Genomic DNA, 17232 nt, shown 5'->3' on the forward strand with positions numbered 1-17232 from the left:
AACACAGACGACAGTTCTCACAAGATGAGCCACTCTTATGTACCATCTCCACCTCCTATTTATTTCCTTCAGGCCAATCCTTTGTAGTCCTGGTTGTGTACTCATCAAATCTTTACATTTTTAACCTATTCTGCTGCCCTGTAACACTTGGCAAGGTTTTTGCTTTGCTGTCAAATGGCTTTATTTATGTGTTATGTGTGTCCTGGGAACGGTTTTCTACCAGTTTCTGTGGCAGAATTATTTCTACCTCCAATTTCCTCATCCATTCCTATATCTTCCCGTGTCTGAAACTGCCTTACTTGTAAATAATATTTTGGTGTTCCTCTGATGACACAACCAGAGATTATTAGTCAGGATAGCCATTTCATTTCATGTGTCCTAGGGCATATTTCTTAGTATATCAGCATCCCCTACACATATCCTCTTGCATTAATCTGTGCAGTGACAATGTCTTTTTTCCACCTTGAATGGCTAGAAAAGAAAGAAATGCAACAACACACAGGGACTGTGTAGCTGATAAATCATTCATGTTTTGTGCCAATCCAATTAGTACCTATTTAGTTTAAGAATATAGGCATAAACCTGAGAAATGTGTAGAAGCTGGAGATGGTGAGATCAATAGTGCCAATGTGTGATCCAGTGGCTATAAAGAAAAATAATTGAGCAAAGATTATGTATTTATATTGTTTACTATCAAATTTTACTAAAAACAGATGCTGAACACTGCTGGCTCTGTGAAAACAATGGTTAATAAAACAGCAGCAGAGAGCTGACGTGCTGCCCACTTTTCAAGCTAGTATCTGCTCCACTGCTTTCAGTGAGACAATATATTTTTCTATTTAAGGTTCTTTTTGGTATTCAGATAAATGACAATATAGAATATGAACAGTATTGTGTTTCAGCTTTTCAGGAAGATGCTAAACATACCACACACTATTATCTATCTGACTCAGGCTAGTTGAACAGAGGCTAACCTGAGAGTGGGGCTGGACTTTGGCTCTCTGTGCCGTTCAGTGAGATAAAACAATGCTTTAAATAATTCAGCCGTCATAAAAACACATAGCATAGATAAAAACGGAACAAAACACAATAACGTGTTCACAGTTATTCAGACTGCATACAAAATGTCCACTAGATGAAAAAAAGTTTTCCATGATGTCTATCAAAGTCCAACATATTCTCTGTCCGTGTCGGCAATGGGTCCATGGTCATGTGGCTCAGTTTTATGAAGCATAATTTCTTAATAAATTATTCTAGAAAGCAGCGTATCCCGATGCCTCGCCATACAGATATCAGTTACTGCTAGGAATCGTCTGGGATCATAACTGAGCTGCCAAGAGGGTCCTGCACTCCAGGAACTGACTTCACACTGGGGCTCTGAGTCTCTTCATCAGTATCAGGCTTCCAGCTTTTGATATCACTCATAGACATTTCTCCTTTTATGCACAGGAACCAAGAAGACATAAGTATTATTTACAAACTGCATGAGCTAATGTTCTTTTTTAATCGATATAAATAAGTGCAAGCGCATACTTACTTGCTGTGTTCTGTATAGGATTTTCTGTTCCATAATGAAAACTATTCTCCTTTTCTGATGATTTCCTGAAATTTTCCAACTAGAACAAAAACAAAATTTAATATAACATTACCCATTTAGTGCATGTAAAATCATTCAAAGGAGATATACTGTAAGTTGACATGCTTACCTCTGTGCATATAGACTCTGAAAGTCGGCTGCTGAGTGGGCCTTTATTGTCAATTTTGCAGCTACTGGAGGAAAACCAGAGCAGCCTTGATCATACTTCATTACAAAATTAGCTTTAATAGTAGTTTAACAAGAACTATAAGGAATTAGTTTTACCTCGTACTCTGTGATAAGGCTGGCTCACAGTCGATTGGGCTCTCTTGATTCTGTGAAAGAAAAAAAAAGACATTTTTACAGACATGGTGGAATGAACAGGCGATTGACAGTGAGGGACAAAGGACAGGTATCACCTGTGGGGACTTGTTGTGGGTCTTGGCATCAGTAGCTTTCCCTGCTTCGATGTCTCGGTTTCTAGCTTCTTTTTGGCGCTGCATCTTTACATAATCATATGTGCTAATGCCTTTATAAACTGCATAGACAAGAGGAGAAGAAACACCAGAGGAAAAATATGAGAACCACTGAATGGGGAGAAATAGCCCTGTCAAAAAGTCTGTTTTGAAGATTGTGACTCACATAGGTAAAAGTGAAAACCCAACAGATGACAGAGTAGCAGCAGGCAGGAGATGCTCAGCATGACAGTTACAAAGGCTAATATAAGGAGACCGGCTGAACTAGTCTTTATTGGTGCTAATGGTAAGAACACCAGCCAGGTCCCATTCCCCAGTGTATCTACAGAAACACACATACACAGGTGTTAATGATGCAGATAACGAAAATATCATCAAAGCTGTGTCTATTCAGTCAGATAAAGAAAGTTCAAGACAGAGATGACTCACTATTATACTGTGGAGCGGTCCGTAGACTGTTTGGGTCCAGGTAATGCTGAATAAAGATGAACAAGATGACAACAACAAGCAGGAAGACACCAAGTGTAGCAGAGGACAGTGCCACAAAGAAGCACCTGAAGGCAACACACAAAACCTAATGTTAATTTGCATACAGTGGCATGCTACATTTCATTGGAGACATAAGCCATATAGTCAGATACAGAAATCATCTTACCAGTAGTTCCTGCCACCCACACAGGTGTTCAGCCATTTGCAATGGTGATCAAAGTCTTCCACACATTTGTTGCAAACACCACAGTGTTTTACCTTGGGGCCACTTCATGAAGATTAATTAGATTAACACCATTAAAATGCAGCTTTCTCATGATTGCCAAATGTTATTTCTATTAACTTAAAAAGTCAAATCACATTAAAGACCACAGCTTTGAATACATACACTTTGACATCACATAGATAACAGTGTAGGTCCTGGATGACATGTGATTGCTTTGTCCGGTCAAAAAGTGGCATTGGAGTGGAGTAGCTCTGTTTGGCCCTGACACTGGCATCTGCTGGGTCAATAGTGACAGCAGCAACATGGGAGAAAAAGTGCACAATAAATGCTATTCCTGTCAGCTGCACACAACAAGAGTCAAGGAAAGTAGTAGTAATATTAGAAAAATACAGCAGTAGGTGATAAAAGTAAAGAATAGCAAGTGGCACAAGTAAAAATGAACAAGAAACTGCAAACTGTTGAACACAAGTGGATCTTTTGTGTGAGAAATTAAGTCGGGTCTGAAGAAATCGACTGTTTTTTTATGGCTGAGTGAAGCTTTAGTGAAATGAACTAGTGTGTTGACATCATGCAGCATTCAACATGTGACAAAAACACCAGTGATTATGTCTTTTGGGCTTAATAGAGACCACAGACACAGAGACAGAGTCACGTCTGGTGTGACTGGAGCCCATACAGACAGCCCACACAACAAAATCCTTGTCTTGTGACCAGCAGCCCAAAGAGAACCGTAGCAGAGGCTAATGTTTGCTCCATATTCAAATCTGAAAGACCCACTGCTGCACACTTAACAGTCGGCGACAATGACAGCTGTGTGTTAAGGATACAGAATAGAGCACATGGTTCCACGGCAGAGGCAGAAGAGGGATATAGATGCCGAAGCTGACCACCGCGAGGTAGCCGTACACCAACCAGCCGACCACTTGGAAGGCTTGAGGGGGCCATGACCATCCGTTCATCCTGGGAGGTTTGGAGGGGACCAGCTCATTTTTGCTGCTGCCCCGCATGGGCGACGTGCGCCTCAGCCTTTGACTAAAGCAGTTCATCTAGAACAGTGGAAGAAGACAACAGAAACAAGTGAATAGACACAGTCCTCCGGGGCATCTTCAAACATCCAGCTGCACAAGTCTAGCTCCTGCAGAGTGTGTGGCAACATTTGCTGGGGAAATGAGTTAGGAAAATGAGCTGAGCATAATGATAGTGACTGTTCACCCTCTGATGGACCTAGATTCACAGACTGCATTAGTTTTCTCTAGGTGTACCTATTATGGACAACTAATACAACAGACTTTGTCTACCTTCACTGGTATAAAGCAGAGTAGTAACTACCGTTCCCAAAATAATAACACAGGTTGAATCAACACTTTTCTAAACTGTTTCATAGTAGAAATTAACATTGAAACCTTCATGAGCATAGGATTTATTGCTAGGCTTTTATGTTGGATTATTTACTGAGTGTATACAATGATAAAAGGTAGTAGAAGGCTTTTATTCATCTCCATAAACGACAAAGACGCCACTGCTTATAAATAACAAGGAGGATATTGTCGCCTAACAGCTGATCCGGGGTTTAAGAGTTACACAAAGTGCAACATCCCTTTCTTTGTAACCAAAAAAAAAAAAAAAAAAAAAAAAGGCCTTCTAATCACATGGTTTGCTCTTGGTCTTATGCCTGACACTTAAGCTCAAACTCAGTTTTCTATATGAGGAACAAACCAGTCAGAAATCAACAAGTTTAGGGCTTTTTACAGCTAAAAGGAGTTTACTCATCACTGCATTAGACCTGTGAGTGAGATTTAACGCTAGCTGCCAAGTAAAAAGGGCAATAAACCTCTCTCGCTGATCCTAGCTGTTGGTTTTGATGTCTTTGTTTTGCCTAACAACTAAAGCTACTAGCTAATGTTGAGTTAAAGGTTATCTGCTTCAGCAGCTCACCCCGCATTGTGTGCTAAATACACAAACAGCCCACGGCTTTAAACAAAGAATAAAGTCATGCCAGTAATAACCAATAGGATAATAGATTTATGTTAAGTTTTAGTCCATGAGGAGCTACTTACTTTTTCCCGAGACAGAGACCGTTAAATAAAAAAAAAATGTATATTTGCTCCTGTTTAAAGACAAACGGAGATTTCCACCGCTTGACATACCATAATTAATTCGTCAGCCGGGCAGGTGCTTCAAAAAGCAAAAAATGATATAATGAATGAGCACAAACCGGCAGGGTAACGCGAAACTATTAAAAGAAAAGCAGCCGTAAACATGGATAAAATCGTCCAGTGTCCTCGGATTTGTGTCACCGAGGGACGAGAGTCAGAAGTTGAAGAATCAACTCACTCAGCAGGTCGGAGCAGCGCTATGGAAACTGTGCTCCCTGCTGCGCATGTGTACTACAGCTCTCCTCAAGATACCCAGCTGTTCATCGTGGCCCTTCACTCACTGAAGGATAAATACGCACATGCAGCTTGTCTGCCAAACTCAGACTCCTTGCAGTTCTTCCTCACACTTTTACGCCCTGAAGAACACGAGCTCCGCAAAAATAACCGGTGCACCGTTCACATGAGCGCGAGAGGGAACTGCAAACTCAGATATGCACATGACACTTCTGCTTTCAGAAGCCTCTCCTCTATTGCTAACCTTCATCCTCATGTTTCTCTTGTTACATTATACTGAATGTATATTCAGCCACATACATAAGGCTTTATTTTCACTTCCCTGTTGTGTCTTTGCACGATATGTGACATCCTACAGTAATCAGAAAGCTGAGGACTCAGCAGTGCATCTTAAGTGCAGCTGGACAATGTTACAACATCCTCTTACCGCAAATGCACTAAATTTGGATGACTATCACTGCCAGACATTCCTACGTTTACACCTGCTCTCACAGTTGCAGCTGATAAGAGTCTTTCATTTGCTTACTGAACCACACGCATTTATAAATACAGGTGCAAGCATTTATTTCTCAGCAGTTGCACTCGTACAAAAAACACACACAATTACACTACAAACAGTCTGTACAATCATGTTCAGTCTTTAAAACATTTCACAGGCTCCTGCTGTCTCCACAGTGTTTAAACAGTGTTCCCACTGCTGTTAACACCGGGATAACAAGAAGGCAGTGGGTGTGGTCAGCTGTTGCCTGTGCTCTCTGGCTCCGGAGATTGCAGGAACTCGTAAGGATCGTGAACCATTTCCGACTGGTCCCCAACACCCAGGTGTGATGGGCTCCCTGCGGATAAAAAAAAACACAGTTCTTGTGTCGTTGCACTGTTTGTGTTGCGTGGGAGGCAATGAAAATGTTGCAGAAAAGAAGTAGAGGTATAACATTTAGTGGATATTTACCAAGGACCTGAGCAACAGAGTGCCATCGTTTGTTAGCATACTGACAACAATAACAAACACTGTAAATCTGCTCCTTTCTGACCATCTAATTTTAAGTCTTGCTCCTATACCTAGGTGGTGCTGATCCCTCTCCGAGGCATTAGAGAGAGACGACAGATTGGATGAGGGTCTGGAGCCAACTCGGTCCACCTGAGCCTCCTGGAACTCCTGCAGGAGTTTGTCTGCGTCGTCAAAATGCTGCTGGCCCTCCTCGTTCCCGGGTTCTTTTTTCACCGATTTACCTGATAGAGAAAGAGGGAAGGTAAGATCGCAGTAGGAAATGAACTGAATGAAGCTCAAAGGAGAAAAACACACATCTATTTGTGAGATTCTGGCCAGGAGGTACACATAAAATGAAAATACACAAATGACTCTAATGGTATTAGAGTAAGATTTGCCACAATCACAATGGTGTATCAGAGTGGCATCATAGCAGATAATTGAGGTACAAATGTGTTTTGAGTTGTTCTGTTTATACTAGCTCTAGGATAGTAAAGCATTACAAAGATATTTTTCCAGAAAAAGATGTGGTGAAAACTCTGCTGGAGGGTTTTATTAGGAGGTTAGGGTGTACATGGCTATTATTTCCCTTTCCTTTAACATTTAACTGCTCTTATGCTTATTGCAACATTAATGCATTACTAGCTTAATCGTATTATGACTGAATTATTGGTGTACATGCAGCCAGAGTGTTGATAGAAGATGACCACCTAATGAGTTTAGCATGGAAATGTCCAGAGACATGTCAGGATAGTTCTTCATTGACATGAAGTCCAGGACTGAGCTGCCCTCCCCCAGGCCGGTGCTATCTCCCAACTGAAGGAAAACACACAGTGTGAGTCGGACAGTCAAACACATATGGACAAGCACAACATTATTTTACAAAAACTATTTCAGTGCAGTATCGTCTCTTATGAGCTACAGCATACCTGTATGTCACAGATGTTGGACTTGGCTTCATCAGGTTTCTGCATCATGTTTCTTTTCTGAAACATAAAATTTGACATTTTTGTGTCAGTGGGTGGCGGATACATTTGATTCAAGTAATGTGTGTAAATTGCTCAAGTATAGATCATATACCTGTCGGATCTGATTGACAGCTTTAGTGTGATCACCTGCAGTCATCTTGTCCAGAAGACCATCAACCCACCGCTTGGTGACACTTCCACAGCCCTTAACAAACTCCTGTATACTGAGAGAGTGATTTAAAAAAAGGACAAATAAGAAGCTGAAATTGAAGACGATTTTATCACCAAAGAGTTTCGCCGAAGACAAAAATAAATCCCCTACCTCAAAGCACATTGTACCCCTGTGTCATCTCCATAGGCTGAATAGAGCATGTCCACCTCATCAGGCAGCAGGTCTGGAAAGACAGAGTTCTTCTGAAGACTCTGGATGTTGTAGGCGCTGCTCAGGAAGGTCACTACACAGAGCAAGACATAAGCAGAATCCATTATAAGCCATAGACTTTGTGGGAATTTTTTAAATTGGTGTTAATTGGATGAGATGATTAAAGAGACTAATATGAATTAAACCAACAAAAATGAACTTTATGATATACCTTTGTGTCTCCTGTCATCTTTGAAACCCAGTGTTGTTAATCCAGGCAGAAGCTTATTTGACAGAGAGCTCAGATCCACTTTATGGGTCTCCTCTTCTACATAAGAAATTAAGAAAAATAATAAATATTATACTGATAGTGCAAGAACAGTGGGTTTTGAAAGATATTTAAAAGTGATAACAAACCTTCAGCATCAGGATCGAGCTGATTTACAACAGTATATAGAAGAGAACCGTCTGATTCTTTACGCAAGTAGCCCATCTGGAAACACAGGAAGGAGTCGGTCGTTTGTGTCACTGAATATATAACCATATATGGTGGAAACATTATGTATGAATAGAAGTTTATACAAAATAAGTAAGGTGGAAAACCTTGGAGTTTGGCATGTATCGGGTGATACGATCCCGAGCTTCGTCTGCAGAGTGTTCGACTAGTGCCAGAACGTGCTCCTCTGCTGTGCTATCAGTCAAGCTGCAAGCATTTCCCTCTGGTTCATACAGGTAACTGAGATAAGAGAAGTATAATGTTACTGGATTATTACACTGACAGGGTGCTCAGTAGTTTCCTACTGGCCTTTCTAACAGCATTTCAGTCCTTCAGTCTCTAAAAATATTCACATTAAATTGAGATGTTACAAATAAGGAGTACCTGATGACTTCCTTCATGTCCTTGACTGGTTGTTTCCTGGACTTCTTGGCAGATTCCACTGGCATGGGGATTATCTCTGGAGGAGTCACATCAGCTGTAAGGTCCTCATCTCCCAAAATGGCTGCCTGCTGGGTGAAATCCATGTCTTGCATGAAAGACATGCTGCGCTTGAGAGCCAACAGACGCTCCTGTGCACAGTGCAGAAGTAAAAAAGGACCAACACTTGACTTAATATGCTGCCAGTGTATGGGTAAGAAAGGAAATGGGATGTAAGGGACAGTAGGAAGTTGCTGTTATATGCTATACGTTACACTATAAGAAATGTTTTTTTGTTGTTAGTCCATGTGATCTCAATACCTTGCTCATCATCTTGAATCCCGTATGGAGAAGTTTCTTGGCAGCCTTATAGTAGACAGTCTCTGGTCGGTTGTACACCATGGCATTGTCACACATCAGTTTGAAGTCCGCCTGAAGGCCAGTGTTTTCAAACAAGTATGAGTGCAAACATTGGAAGGAAAGAAATATTCACCACCCAGCCCTCGATTTGAAGATGAGAATGTGTTGAAATCTGTCCTCACCTTGAATTCTGTTACTGTGTTGTACTCATTGTTTCTAATCTTGTCTTTCATGGTGCTGAAGTCCATAGGATGTTTGATAATCATTGAGTAACCAGGAGCAATCGCATCCGTTACAGGGAATGAGAAGAATCCATGGGGGTCTTTCCTGGAAAGACAAGTGATACACTGTCAAGAGTTATTCAGAACAGGAGCGATTAGATTTGTTTAGACTTGTGTTTTTATGTGGAAGTGTTTGTTATCTATCAGGTCAATGTGATCAATATGAAGAGATCTTGCTGTGACTTGATGCAACAGACCAAATTATAATACAGCCTTCCTCACATTTCACTTTTTACAGTCTACGGTTAATACTGCCCCCTTCAGGAGCAGCGTTGTGGCACTGAAAGGACAGAGGTCCAACATTACAAGTGGATGCAGAAATTAAACTGAATTAGCATCCCTCACCTCTGCAACTGACGTAAGAAATGCTCCAGCAGTTGTTGACGAGGAGTGGACTCATTCTCTGCAGTAGACAAGCACAAATATGCAGCTATTTAATAAAACTTATACCGCTAAATAATTGCTGAAATAAAATGTCATGTTTGCCATCTTACCTTGCTGTGTCCTGCATGCTCTGACTGGTCTGTCTCCCTGCTGCTCTACTTCCACCTTCACACTAGGGTGAAATTCCTCCACTTCAGACTCTATCTCAAACCTCTCTTTCTTTTTTTTCTTCTCTTCAGGCTGATAAGAAACATATACGATGTGAGTGTCTTGTCAAAGTAATCAATAAGAATTTGATGGTGATATTTTTGGGCGTAGTTTACTCACCTCTAATGCAATACTTATAGTTTTTGACAAGGTGAAAGGTTCAACAGGCACACCAGCACTGGCAGAAGTCACAGCTGCTGCCTCTGATTCATTCTGCTCTCTCTCTCTCTTCTTCCTCTTTTCCTCCTGTGTGATGAAGGATCAATTTTAAGTCATAGCACCAAACAATGCATTTATCAGGTGGATAAATGGTCAACCAACCTTTCGCCGTCGTCTCTCTTCATCGTCCACATACTTGTCTTTGTCCTTTTCGGACTTCTTCTTCTTTTTCTTCTTTTTCTCCTTGTGGCGTTCTCGCTCGTGGTCTGACCTGTCATCGTAGTAGCTGGAGTCATGGCCCGAACCGGAGAGCTCAGTCACCTCACTTCCTCCAACTTTGAGCACAAGCTTAAGGGGCTTCTCAAGAGCCTTGTCCTCATAGTCTGCAACCAAAACAAACAAGATAAAGGTGACAGCTCAGATGGGAATCATGGTGTAAGGTGAAAAGTTGTGAAAGGTTTAGGTAAACATCTGGGATGATAAAGGAAACAGGATTTATAGGCCTAATCTAAGCATCGTGTGATAATACTTCAGACGTAAAAATAAGTAATTCACTGTGAGAAGAGTAGACTTCCTTAGATGTAACTGCAAAATATCCCATATTTAATGGTGGGTGATTGGGTTGTACTCTGCTGTGTTGTTTTGTTGAGGGTAATCCTAAAGCAGTTGTGCTTCACTGACCCTGTGACTATTATAAACCAAATAATAACCCTAACCCTAATTACAAAATGATGATATAGATGTGAAAATCAGATATAAATTAACTAACTAGCTGGTTTAACTGAATACAACTTACTAACACAGTCAGAAACGATCAAAAGTACAGAATATTTTTAATCGTTACAGATTATTAACTCAGGATTGTAGATGATCATTATACCAACAGGCTAGGCTAAGATGGCTAGCATAAGGCTAGCTGGAGCACAAGCGCTGCGGTAAAAAGCTAATAGTAAAAGATGCATTCAGGTACCATCAACTGTTCTCCACTCTGGTTTATGTTTCTTGTGTTTTTTCCCCATGTCTCTATATTTATATCCGAAGGCGTGCGCTTATTCCAGTAATGCTGATACGGCTAGCTGGCTAGCGTCGCCTTAGACAGTAGAAAATCTTTGCAACAACAAAGCTAGCGGCAGGCGGATGTGATTCCCCGACACACAGGATGTATGTCCGGTGTAACGAATCAGCGCGCTGAATTCAATAAACTGTCGGTTCTCTGACTGACAGCACTGAGGAACGTCGGTAGTTTCGTGAGCACCACAACTTTGGTCGATGTTACTAATTCACTTGACAACGTAAAAGTTGTAAGGTAGGGTTTCAGTTTTATCGATGTAGGAAACGGATGGCGTTAACGTTAGCCAGCTATGTTAGCTAGCTACAACACCAACAACAACATCTGACTACAACTCTCTTAGCTATCAGCTAGCTAGAGTGTGTGGGTGTGTGAAGCAGATTTATTTATCTTTTCACATCTGCCAATGTGTGCTGCTTTTAATGTTCAGAATTTTGCTTTGGTGTCCACAGTTTTACAGGAATGGAGATGGGAAACCAAAAACAAAACATCATTGTGGAGGTCCATGTTAAATCACACAGGTGGGTTAGCTCAGTAGTTCAAAACTTGTCACTGAATACATGTAAGAAGCCCAGGCAAGGCTGGTTTAACAACCGGTCCCCTGAACCTCCTGAGGTCAAATGTAATTTGATGAATCAGTAATATGTTAGAAATATGCAACACTGAAGTACACTATCGGCTTTGACAAGTCCTCCATCATCCTGGTCTTGTAGAAGAACCTTGTGTCATCTAGTGTTAAGACCTTAATTGTTTTAGTTTATATTGTGCTTCTTTGATTTAAGGTAATTTGTTTTGTGTGTCAAGTCATTTACACACAGAAAACTTTGGGCAAGGTATTATTAATCCACCACCAGAGAATTGGAGGGCTGCAGCATACAGTTACTTTCATTATCAATGTGTCTGATAATCATTTTCTTTAATAATTTATTGCATCATTGATTGGTGAATAAAATGTCAGAAAACAGTGGAAAAAGCCTCGTCATCAATCTCATGGTAATATGCAAAAAATATTTTACAAAAATGTAAAGATGTCAAGCTTACTGTCATAGGAAACAGTGAAACTAATAGCTGGTAACAGTGAATATTTGGCATTGTTTAAAAAATTACTTAAAGGTTGGTTACATAAATTGTTACCAATACATCTCTCTCAAACAACTAACTGAGCATATCTGCTTTAGAGTACCTACCACAAATGCAACATGCGGTTTAGTTGACTACAGGTTCCAAGGGAGGAAAGGTCAGGCAGATTGAAATGTAGTAAAACGCTGTTTTTGTAGTAACAAAATATATTTTTTGGTCATTTGAATGGAAGTAATCTTTTCCTAGTTATTCACATACCTCAGAACGGAAGCACAGACATGTCTGCTAGTTTGGTCTGTAAGACTCACAGAAATAAGCATTGGCGACTGCAATATCAAATATTTTGGTGCAGTCATGCTAAATAAATTACATAATTGCAGCCATATCTTCTTGTTCATTGTATGTTTCTGTTCTTGTTCATGTTTCAGCACAGCCAAACTGTCTGAGGTGAAGATGCATGTTCTGGCTCTACTGAATCGCCACAGCATGGTTTTTGGTAACTACAGGTGGACAGAGTTTGATGAAGACTTTCTCAGGAAACATGTGGAGTCTGTGGCTATTGTTGATCTTGAGGAAATGATAACACAGGTCTGTTATTTTTGATTTCTTTTGTCAACATTTTTGGGAATGTATAACTTTTTTCATAAAGAAGTAATAATGTGTCATATTTTATTTATTTATTTTCTTTCACTTTATTTCCCTACTCAGCCCCTTGATTTGAAAAGCTGCTCTGTTTCCGTTCACATCTTCACTCTGAATGAGGACGGCCCCAGCACACTCAGTTTGGAAGATGACGAGGAACTTTCAGCAGCAAATCACTGGTTGTTGCCAGCAGGTAATAATGAATATTGTGGAGGGAGGATAGTGCATTGAATAGAAGAAAATCTTGTTTTCATAGTTTGATGTATTTCCAGTTGAAGTCAGACTTAATACAGAAAGTGCTCTATCATTCAGATAAGCATAATATGATTCAGTATAATTTAATGTAATACTCAGCCCAAAATTAATTTGGATATGAGACGTACATCATGTATGTGAGAAGAGGTCGGCTACCGGTGGGCTTCAAACGTGGCTGTCAATAAAGCTGTGGTCAGCTTTGAGGAGCCTGTGGTACAACTATGAGTGTTTAGAGACTGGAAACATGGATTATGTAGCAGGAGCAGTTGTGGTATCTGTGAAGGTTTTGTTACCATTGTAACCTCTGTGTCCTGACCTGAACCTCCTGACTCTGTCATGGAGAAAACTAAAATAGTTTTAGAGGAGGGCTAACTATTCCATAGTTGAAAAATAAATGAAGGCAGGGATAAAGTTGTCATATTTTCTTTATTTTAATAAAGAAAATAATTTGCACTGTAAGCTTGGTAAACATCCTCTTTATACAATTGTTGTATTTTAATCTCAGTCTTATGCTTCTTCAAATTATTCCCCTAAAATGACTTGATCTGTTGTTTAACAGCTGAATTCCATGGGATTTGGGAGAGCCTGGTATATGAGAGTGGAGTCAAAACCCAGGTAAAAAATAAGAAAAATAAATAATAATAGCAGCTGTGATATGAGAGAATATGATGACAACTTTCTCATACGGCCACACTTCACATTTTCTTTTAGCTCCTGGATTATGTCACAACAACAATTTACTTCTCAGACAAAAATGTCGACAGCAACCTGATTTCATGGAACCGTGTCGTACTGCTTCATGGTAAATAACTCACAACGGTAATTTTTATTGATTGAGGTCATGCTAGAGATGATGTGTGTAAAATAACTTATTTATCACTTTGTGTTCGGCGGGCATTCAGGACCCCCGGGCACAGGGAAAACGTCACTGTGCAAAGCGCTTGCCCAGAAGCTGTCAATCAGGCTGTCGAGTCGGTAAGGCAGACCTCAATTTAGTGAAACCGCCTCAGCAGTAATTCCATCTGCTCTTTTCATTACACCATGCACTCCTCTCCCTGCAGGTATTCTTATGGCCAATTTGTTGAGATAAACAGCCACAGCTTGTTTTCAAAGTGGTTTTCAGAGGTACACCTGGGCTCCTTTTTATGTTAAACTGTTTAATGGATCTTTTAGATGAAACTGATAATGATTTGGGAGCTAATCATGGGTCTTTGTTACAGAGTGGCAAGCTGGTCACGAAGATGTTTCAAAAGATCCAACAACTGATTGATGACAAAGACGCTCTTGTGTTTGTTCTCATTGATGAGGTAAAAATCTGCTTGGAACTGGTCCAGTCTGAGCCCCAGAAATTCATTTATCCCATGCATGTCTATAGATTTGTGTCCATGTTCCCTAGAATAACATCAGACTCCTTTGTTAGTTTGTTATATGTCAGTTATTCCTTGTTCAGAAGTGTTTCTGCCATGACTGAGGTTGTTATTTATTTTATTGTAAATAGGTGGAGAGTCTGACAGCAGCTAGGAATGCCTGCCAGGCGGGAACAGAGCCCTCTGACGCCATTCGAGTGGTCAACTCTGTTCTCACTCAGCTGGACCAGATCAAACGGTCAGAAAGCAAAGCATGTGTCTAATGTTCAGATCTCTTTCCCAAGAACATATGAGATAGGAGCCATTTTTTGCATTCATGCAATCACTCTTGATCACTATTTTTATGGTAAAATCCTACCATCAGACTTTTATTTTGTCCTGTTTGTCTTCACGTTTCAGACATTCAAATGTCGTGATCCTGACAACCTCCAATGTGACAGAAAAGATTGACTTGGCGTTTGTGGACCGAGCTGACATCAAGCAGTACATCGGACCACCATCTGAGAAGGGCATCTACAACATCTACCTCTCCTGCCTCGAGGAGCTAATGAAGGTGACCAAACAATCTAGCAACGTTTTTTTTTTTTATTTAATGCAAAACACATTTGTCTTCCCAACAATGAGCTCCCATGTTCAAACTTTGGGGTAAAAACACACCAGGACCAGTGTGTGTGATAATTGTTCTAATTTACAAGGAATTTTGTAGAAATACTGTGAGTAATAACATGCCAGTATCCTGACACAAGACCCAGTTATGTTAGCCATGAGTGGGAAAGGCTCAGCAGGTAGAGCTGGTTACCTGCTAATCAAAGGGTTGGCAAAGTGTCCTTGGTCAAGACACTCCCAATACAAGGCTTGTGACCACTGGTGTGGTGTGTCTATGTGTGAATGGCTGAATGAATGGCAAAATGCTAAGGATAAAAGTGCTATATACCAGTCCATTAACAAAACAGAAATCGCAACAAAGATTCAAAAAACAACATTTCAGAAAACAAAACACCAGCACTTAATCAAAAACACATTTGACTGAGATTACTGAAAGAAGGAGGTGGGATGGCTTCCTGTCATTTGTACCTGAAATTCTCTGTATTGAAACACGCTTTGGCAGCATTTTTCCACTTGTTTGTGTGAATTTTTTTTTTTTTTACTCAATAATAAACTTACTGATCAGTTAAGAGTGATCTAGTTTTTGCAATGTGTAGAGGGTAAAATCTAAATACGTCATGTCTCAACAAAACAGTATATTGTTTAGGTTTATTTTTAGCATGCTTCACAAAACATTCATAAACAACAACATTACAGAAGCAAAACTTTTAATTCAATAGGCAGAGTTGATAAATTTGCCTCATGATGTGTGATTATGTGTATGCAGTGCCAGCTAATCTACCCCCGGCAGCAGCTGTTTACCATGTTTGAGCTCGAGACGATGGGGTTCGCTAAGAGTGAGGTGTCTGAACACAGCCTGAACCTGAGGAACATTGCTCTGTGAGTGCAGCCTCCCATAATGCAATAGCACCCAAATTGCGCTGTCTGTGCTGTGCTCATTACATTGAGTGTCAGTGAGAACTGAAACAGCCAGGGGCTACTGTTTTTGTTTTTGTTTTCATTTCCAGAAAAAGCAAAGGTTTGAGTGGAAGAGCACTCAGGAAGTTACCATTTCTTGCCCATGCGCTGTTTGTGAAGGTAAGTATTTGATTTCGTTTGACAGAGTATAGCTGTAAAAAAAAAAAAAGAGTTATATTGTTTTTTAATGTAGTTTATTTGTCTGCAGTCACCGACAGTGACTCTTGAGAGGTTTCTGGAAGCTATGGATCGAGCAGTGGATAAACAGAGGGAGGAAAAAGTGAACCTGGTCAACGGTATCTGAATTTATTACAATGCCCAAAGGCTGACATGTGATTGTTTATGAGCTCTCAATCCTGTGCCCTGTTTGTTTGTGGTTTGGAAAACTACAACCATTACATCCTTTTTTTTTCTTTTTTTTTTTTTTTTAAATATACCATCAAATCAACTTATTTTCCAGCACTACGCTAAATATACTGTCTTGGCAAATTACAATGTTTTAACAAATGCTATCTATAACATGAAAGTCTTTATTCAGGTCATTTTGTTGGTGCTACCTTAGAAGACCAAGTCAAGGCAGTTTGGTTGTAAATGGAGTGCCCAGTGCTTGAATTTTCTATGTGCTATTAACTGTTTACTTCTCTCATTTTCAAAGTGTTTGATATTGTCATGTATCATACAGCTTTAACCTGCCAGCTTTTTTGGTCCTCATGTTGAAGCGATGGTTTGGATATTTATTGGCATAAGTTACTTCCTCTTGGTGACGTTGGTGCACAGATGTGGGCTGTGAGTCTGTGAGTAGTTTTGTTGGAGATATTCCATTGAAGCAGCTTGTCAGACAGAAATGAATGGCTGTTCCACAATGGGTCTGAAGCCTCAACGTATTGTGTTAGTACTATGTTAGGTTGTTGTTTTTTTTTTAAGTTAACTTGCTCCATTTAGCACTGCTTATTTCTGTCTGACAAGCTGCTATCTCCATGCATCTATTGACTGAGCTAATGTCCATGCAGAACACCATCTTATGTCAAAAAAAGCGAACTGTCAGCTTAACACACTTTTTTTTAACCTCTGTTCATGCGTTTTAAAAGGGACATTTCTCTTAATCCATTAGTTTAGAACAAAAAATTTTCATTTTTCATTGTCAGTTCTATATTTATGCTAACATCAACTCCTCTTAAGACTATGTATTCATGTGTTCATTACAACTTTATTTTGTACATAACATTGTAATAAACAATATTGTTTATACTCGTGTTTTGTAGAAATGCTGCAGTTGAAGCAGATGCATTTCAGAGATTTAAAAAAAAAAAGCCTTTGGGCCACCACTTGGTGGCGCACTCATGCTTTCATACAGTTTTACACATGGAAAGACTGATTTTATATAGTTTATTTTATGAGATACATGATAATCGCAATAAGTGAAAATACCCACAGCAGTAAAACCAGATTGCAGTTGACACTGAGCTTGTCTCATA

The 17232-nt window shown here is 40.0% G+C and overlaps 3 protein-coding genes across 10 annotated transcripts; 1 reads left to right on the forward strand and 2 right to left on the reverse strand.

The window, feature by feature from the left end:
- Positions 1–670: 670 nt before the first annotated feature.
- On the reverse strand, positions 671–5338 carry zdhhc11 (zinc finger DHHC-type containing 11). 5 transcript variants are annotated; one of them, XM_018689174.2, is made up of 11 exons: positions 4915–5338; positions 3595–3813; positions 2930–3108; positions 2708–2809; positions 2482–2606; positions 2219–2374; positions 1996–2114; positions 1862–1911; positions 1707–1767; positions 1538–1616; positions 671–1436 (listed from the first exon to the last, which is right to left on the reverse strand). In XM_018689174.2, the coding sequence occupies exons 1-11, from the start codon at positions 4915–4917 to the stop codon at positions 1303–1305; spliced, it is 1227 nt and encodes a 408-aa protein (XP_018544690.1). In that variant the 5' UTR covers positions 4918–5338; the 3' UTR covers positions 671–1302. The 5 variants fall into 5 exon arrangements, with proteins under 5 accessions (XP_018544690.1, XP_018544684.1, XP_018544662.1 ...); XM_018689168.2 differs by having other exon boundaries at positions 1707–1770; positions 5102–5336; XM_018689146.2 differs by having other exon boundaries at positions 1707–1770; positions 4915–5336.
- Positions 5339–5704: 366 nt separating this feature from the next.
- Positions 5705–10934, reverse strand: brd9 (bromodomain containing 9). 3 transcript variants are annotated; one of them, XM_018689099.2, is made up of 17 exons: positions 10752–10934; positions 9944–10164; positions 9743–9868; positions 9526–9655; positions 9377–9434; positions 8933–9077; positions 8712–8822; positions 8355–8479; positions 8078–8210; positions 7892–7967; positions 7707–7802; positions 7436–7568; positions 7226–7337; positions 7075–7131; positions 6856–6961; positions 6217–6387; positions 5705–5993 (listed from the first exon to the last, which is right to left on the reverse strand). In XM_018689099.2, the coding sequence occupies exons 1-17, from the start codon at positions 10798–10800 to the stop codon at positions 5893–5895; spliced, it is 1950 nt and encodes a 649-aa protein (XP_018544615.1). In that variant the 5' UTR covers positions 10801–10934; the 3' UTR covers positions 5705–5892. The 3 variants fall into 3 exon arrangements, with proteins under 3 accessions (XP_018544615.1, XP_018544608.1, XP_018544601.1); XM_018689092.2 differs by having other exon boundaries at positions 8355–8482; XM_018689085.2 differs by having other exon boundaries at positions 8355–8542.
- Positions 10935–10939: 5 nt separating this feature from the next.
- trip13 (thyroid hormone receptor interactor 13) lies at positions 10940–17005 on the forward strand. Of its 2 annotated transcripts, none has more exons than XM_018689128.2 (14): positions 10940–11087; positions 11303–11371; positions 12359–12518; positions 12639–12765; positions 13387–13442; positions 13539–13629; positions 13730–13802; positions 13889–13952; positions 14048–14134; positions 14326–14432; positions 14594–14747; positions 15567–15679; positions 15808–15877; positions 15966–17005. In XM_018689128.2, exons 2-14 carry the CDS (start codon positions 11313–11315, stop codon positions 16059–16061), a joined length of 1257 nt encoding a protein of 418 aa, XP_018544644.1. In that variant the 5' UTR covers positions 10940–11087; positions 11303–11312; the 3' UTR covers positions 16062–17005. The 2 variants fall into 2 exon arrangements, with proteins under 2 accessions (XP_018544644.1, XP_018544651.1); XM_018689135.2 differs by lacking the exon at positions 10940–11087 and adding an exon at positions 11104–11217.
- The last annotated feature ends 227 nt before the right edge of the window (positions 17006–17232 follow it).

This window comes from Lates calcarifer, linkage group LG15, assembly GCF_001640805.2.
Source record: "Lates calcarifer isolate ASB-BC8 linkage group LG15, TLL_Latcal_v3, whole genome shotgun sequence".
Lineage (NCBI taxonomy): Eukaryota > Metazoa > Chordata > Actinopteri > Centropomidae > Lates > Lates calcarifer.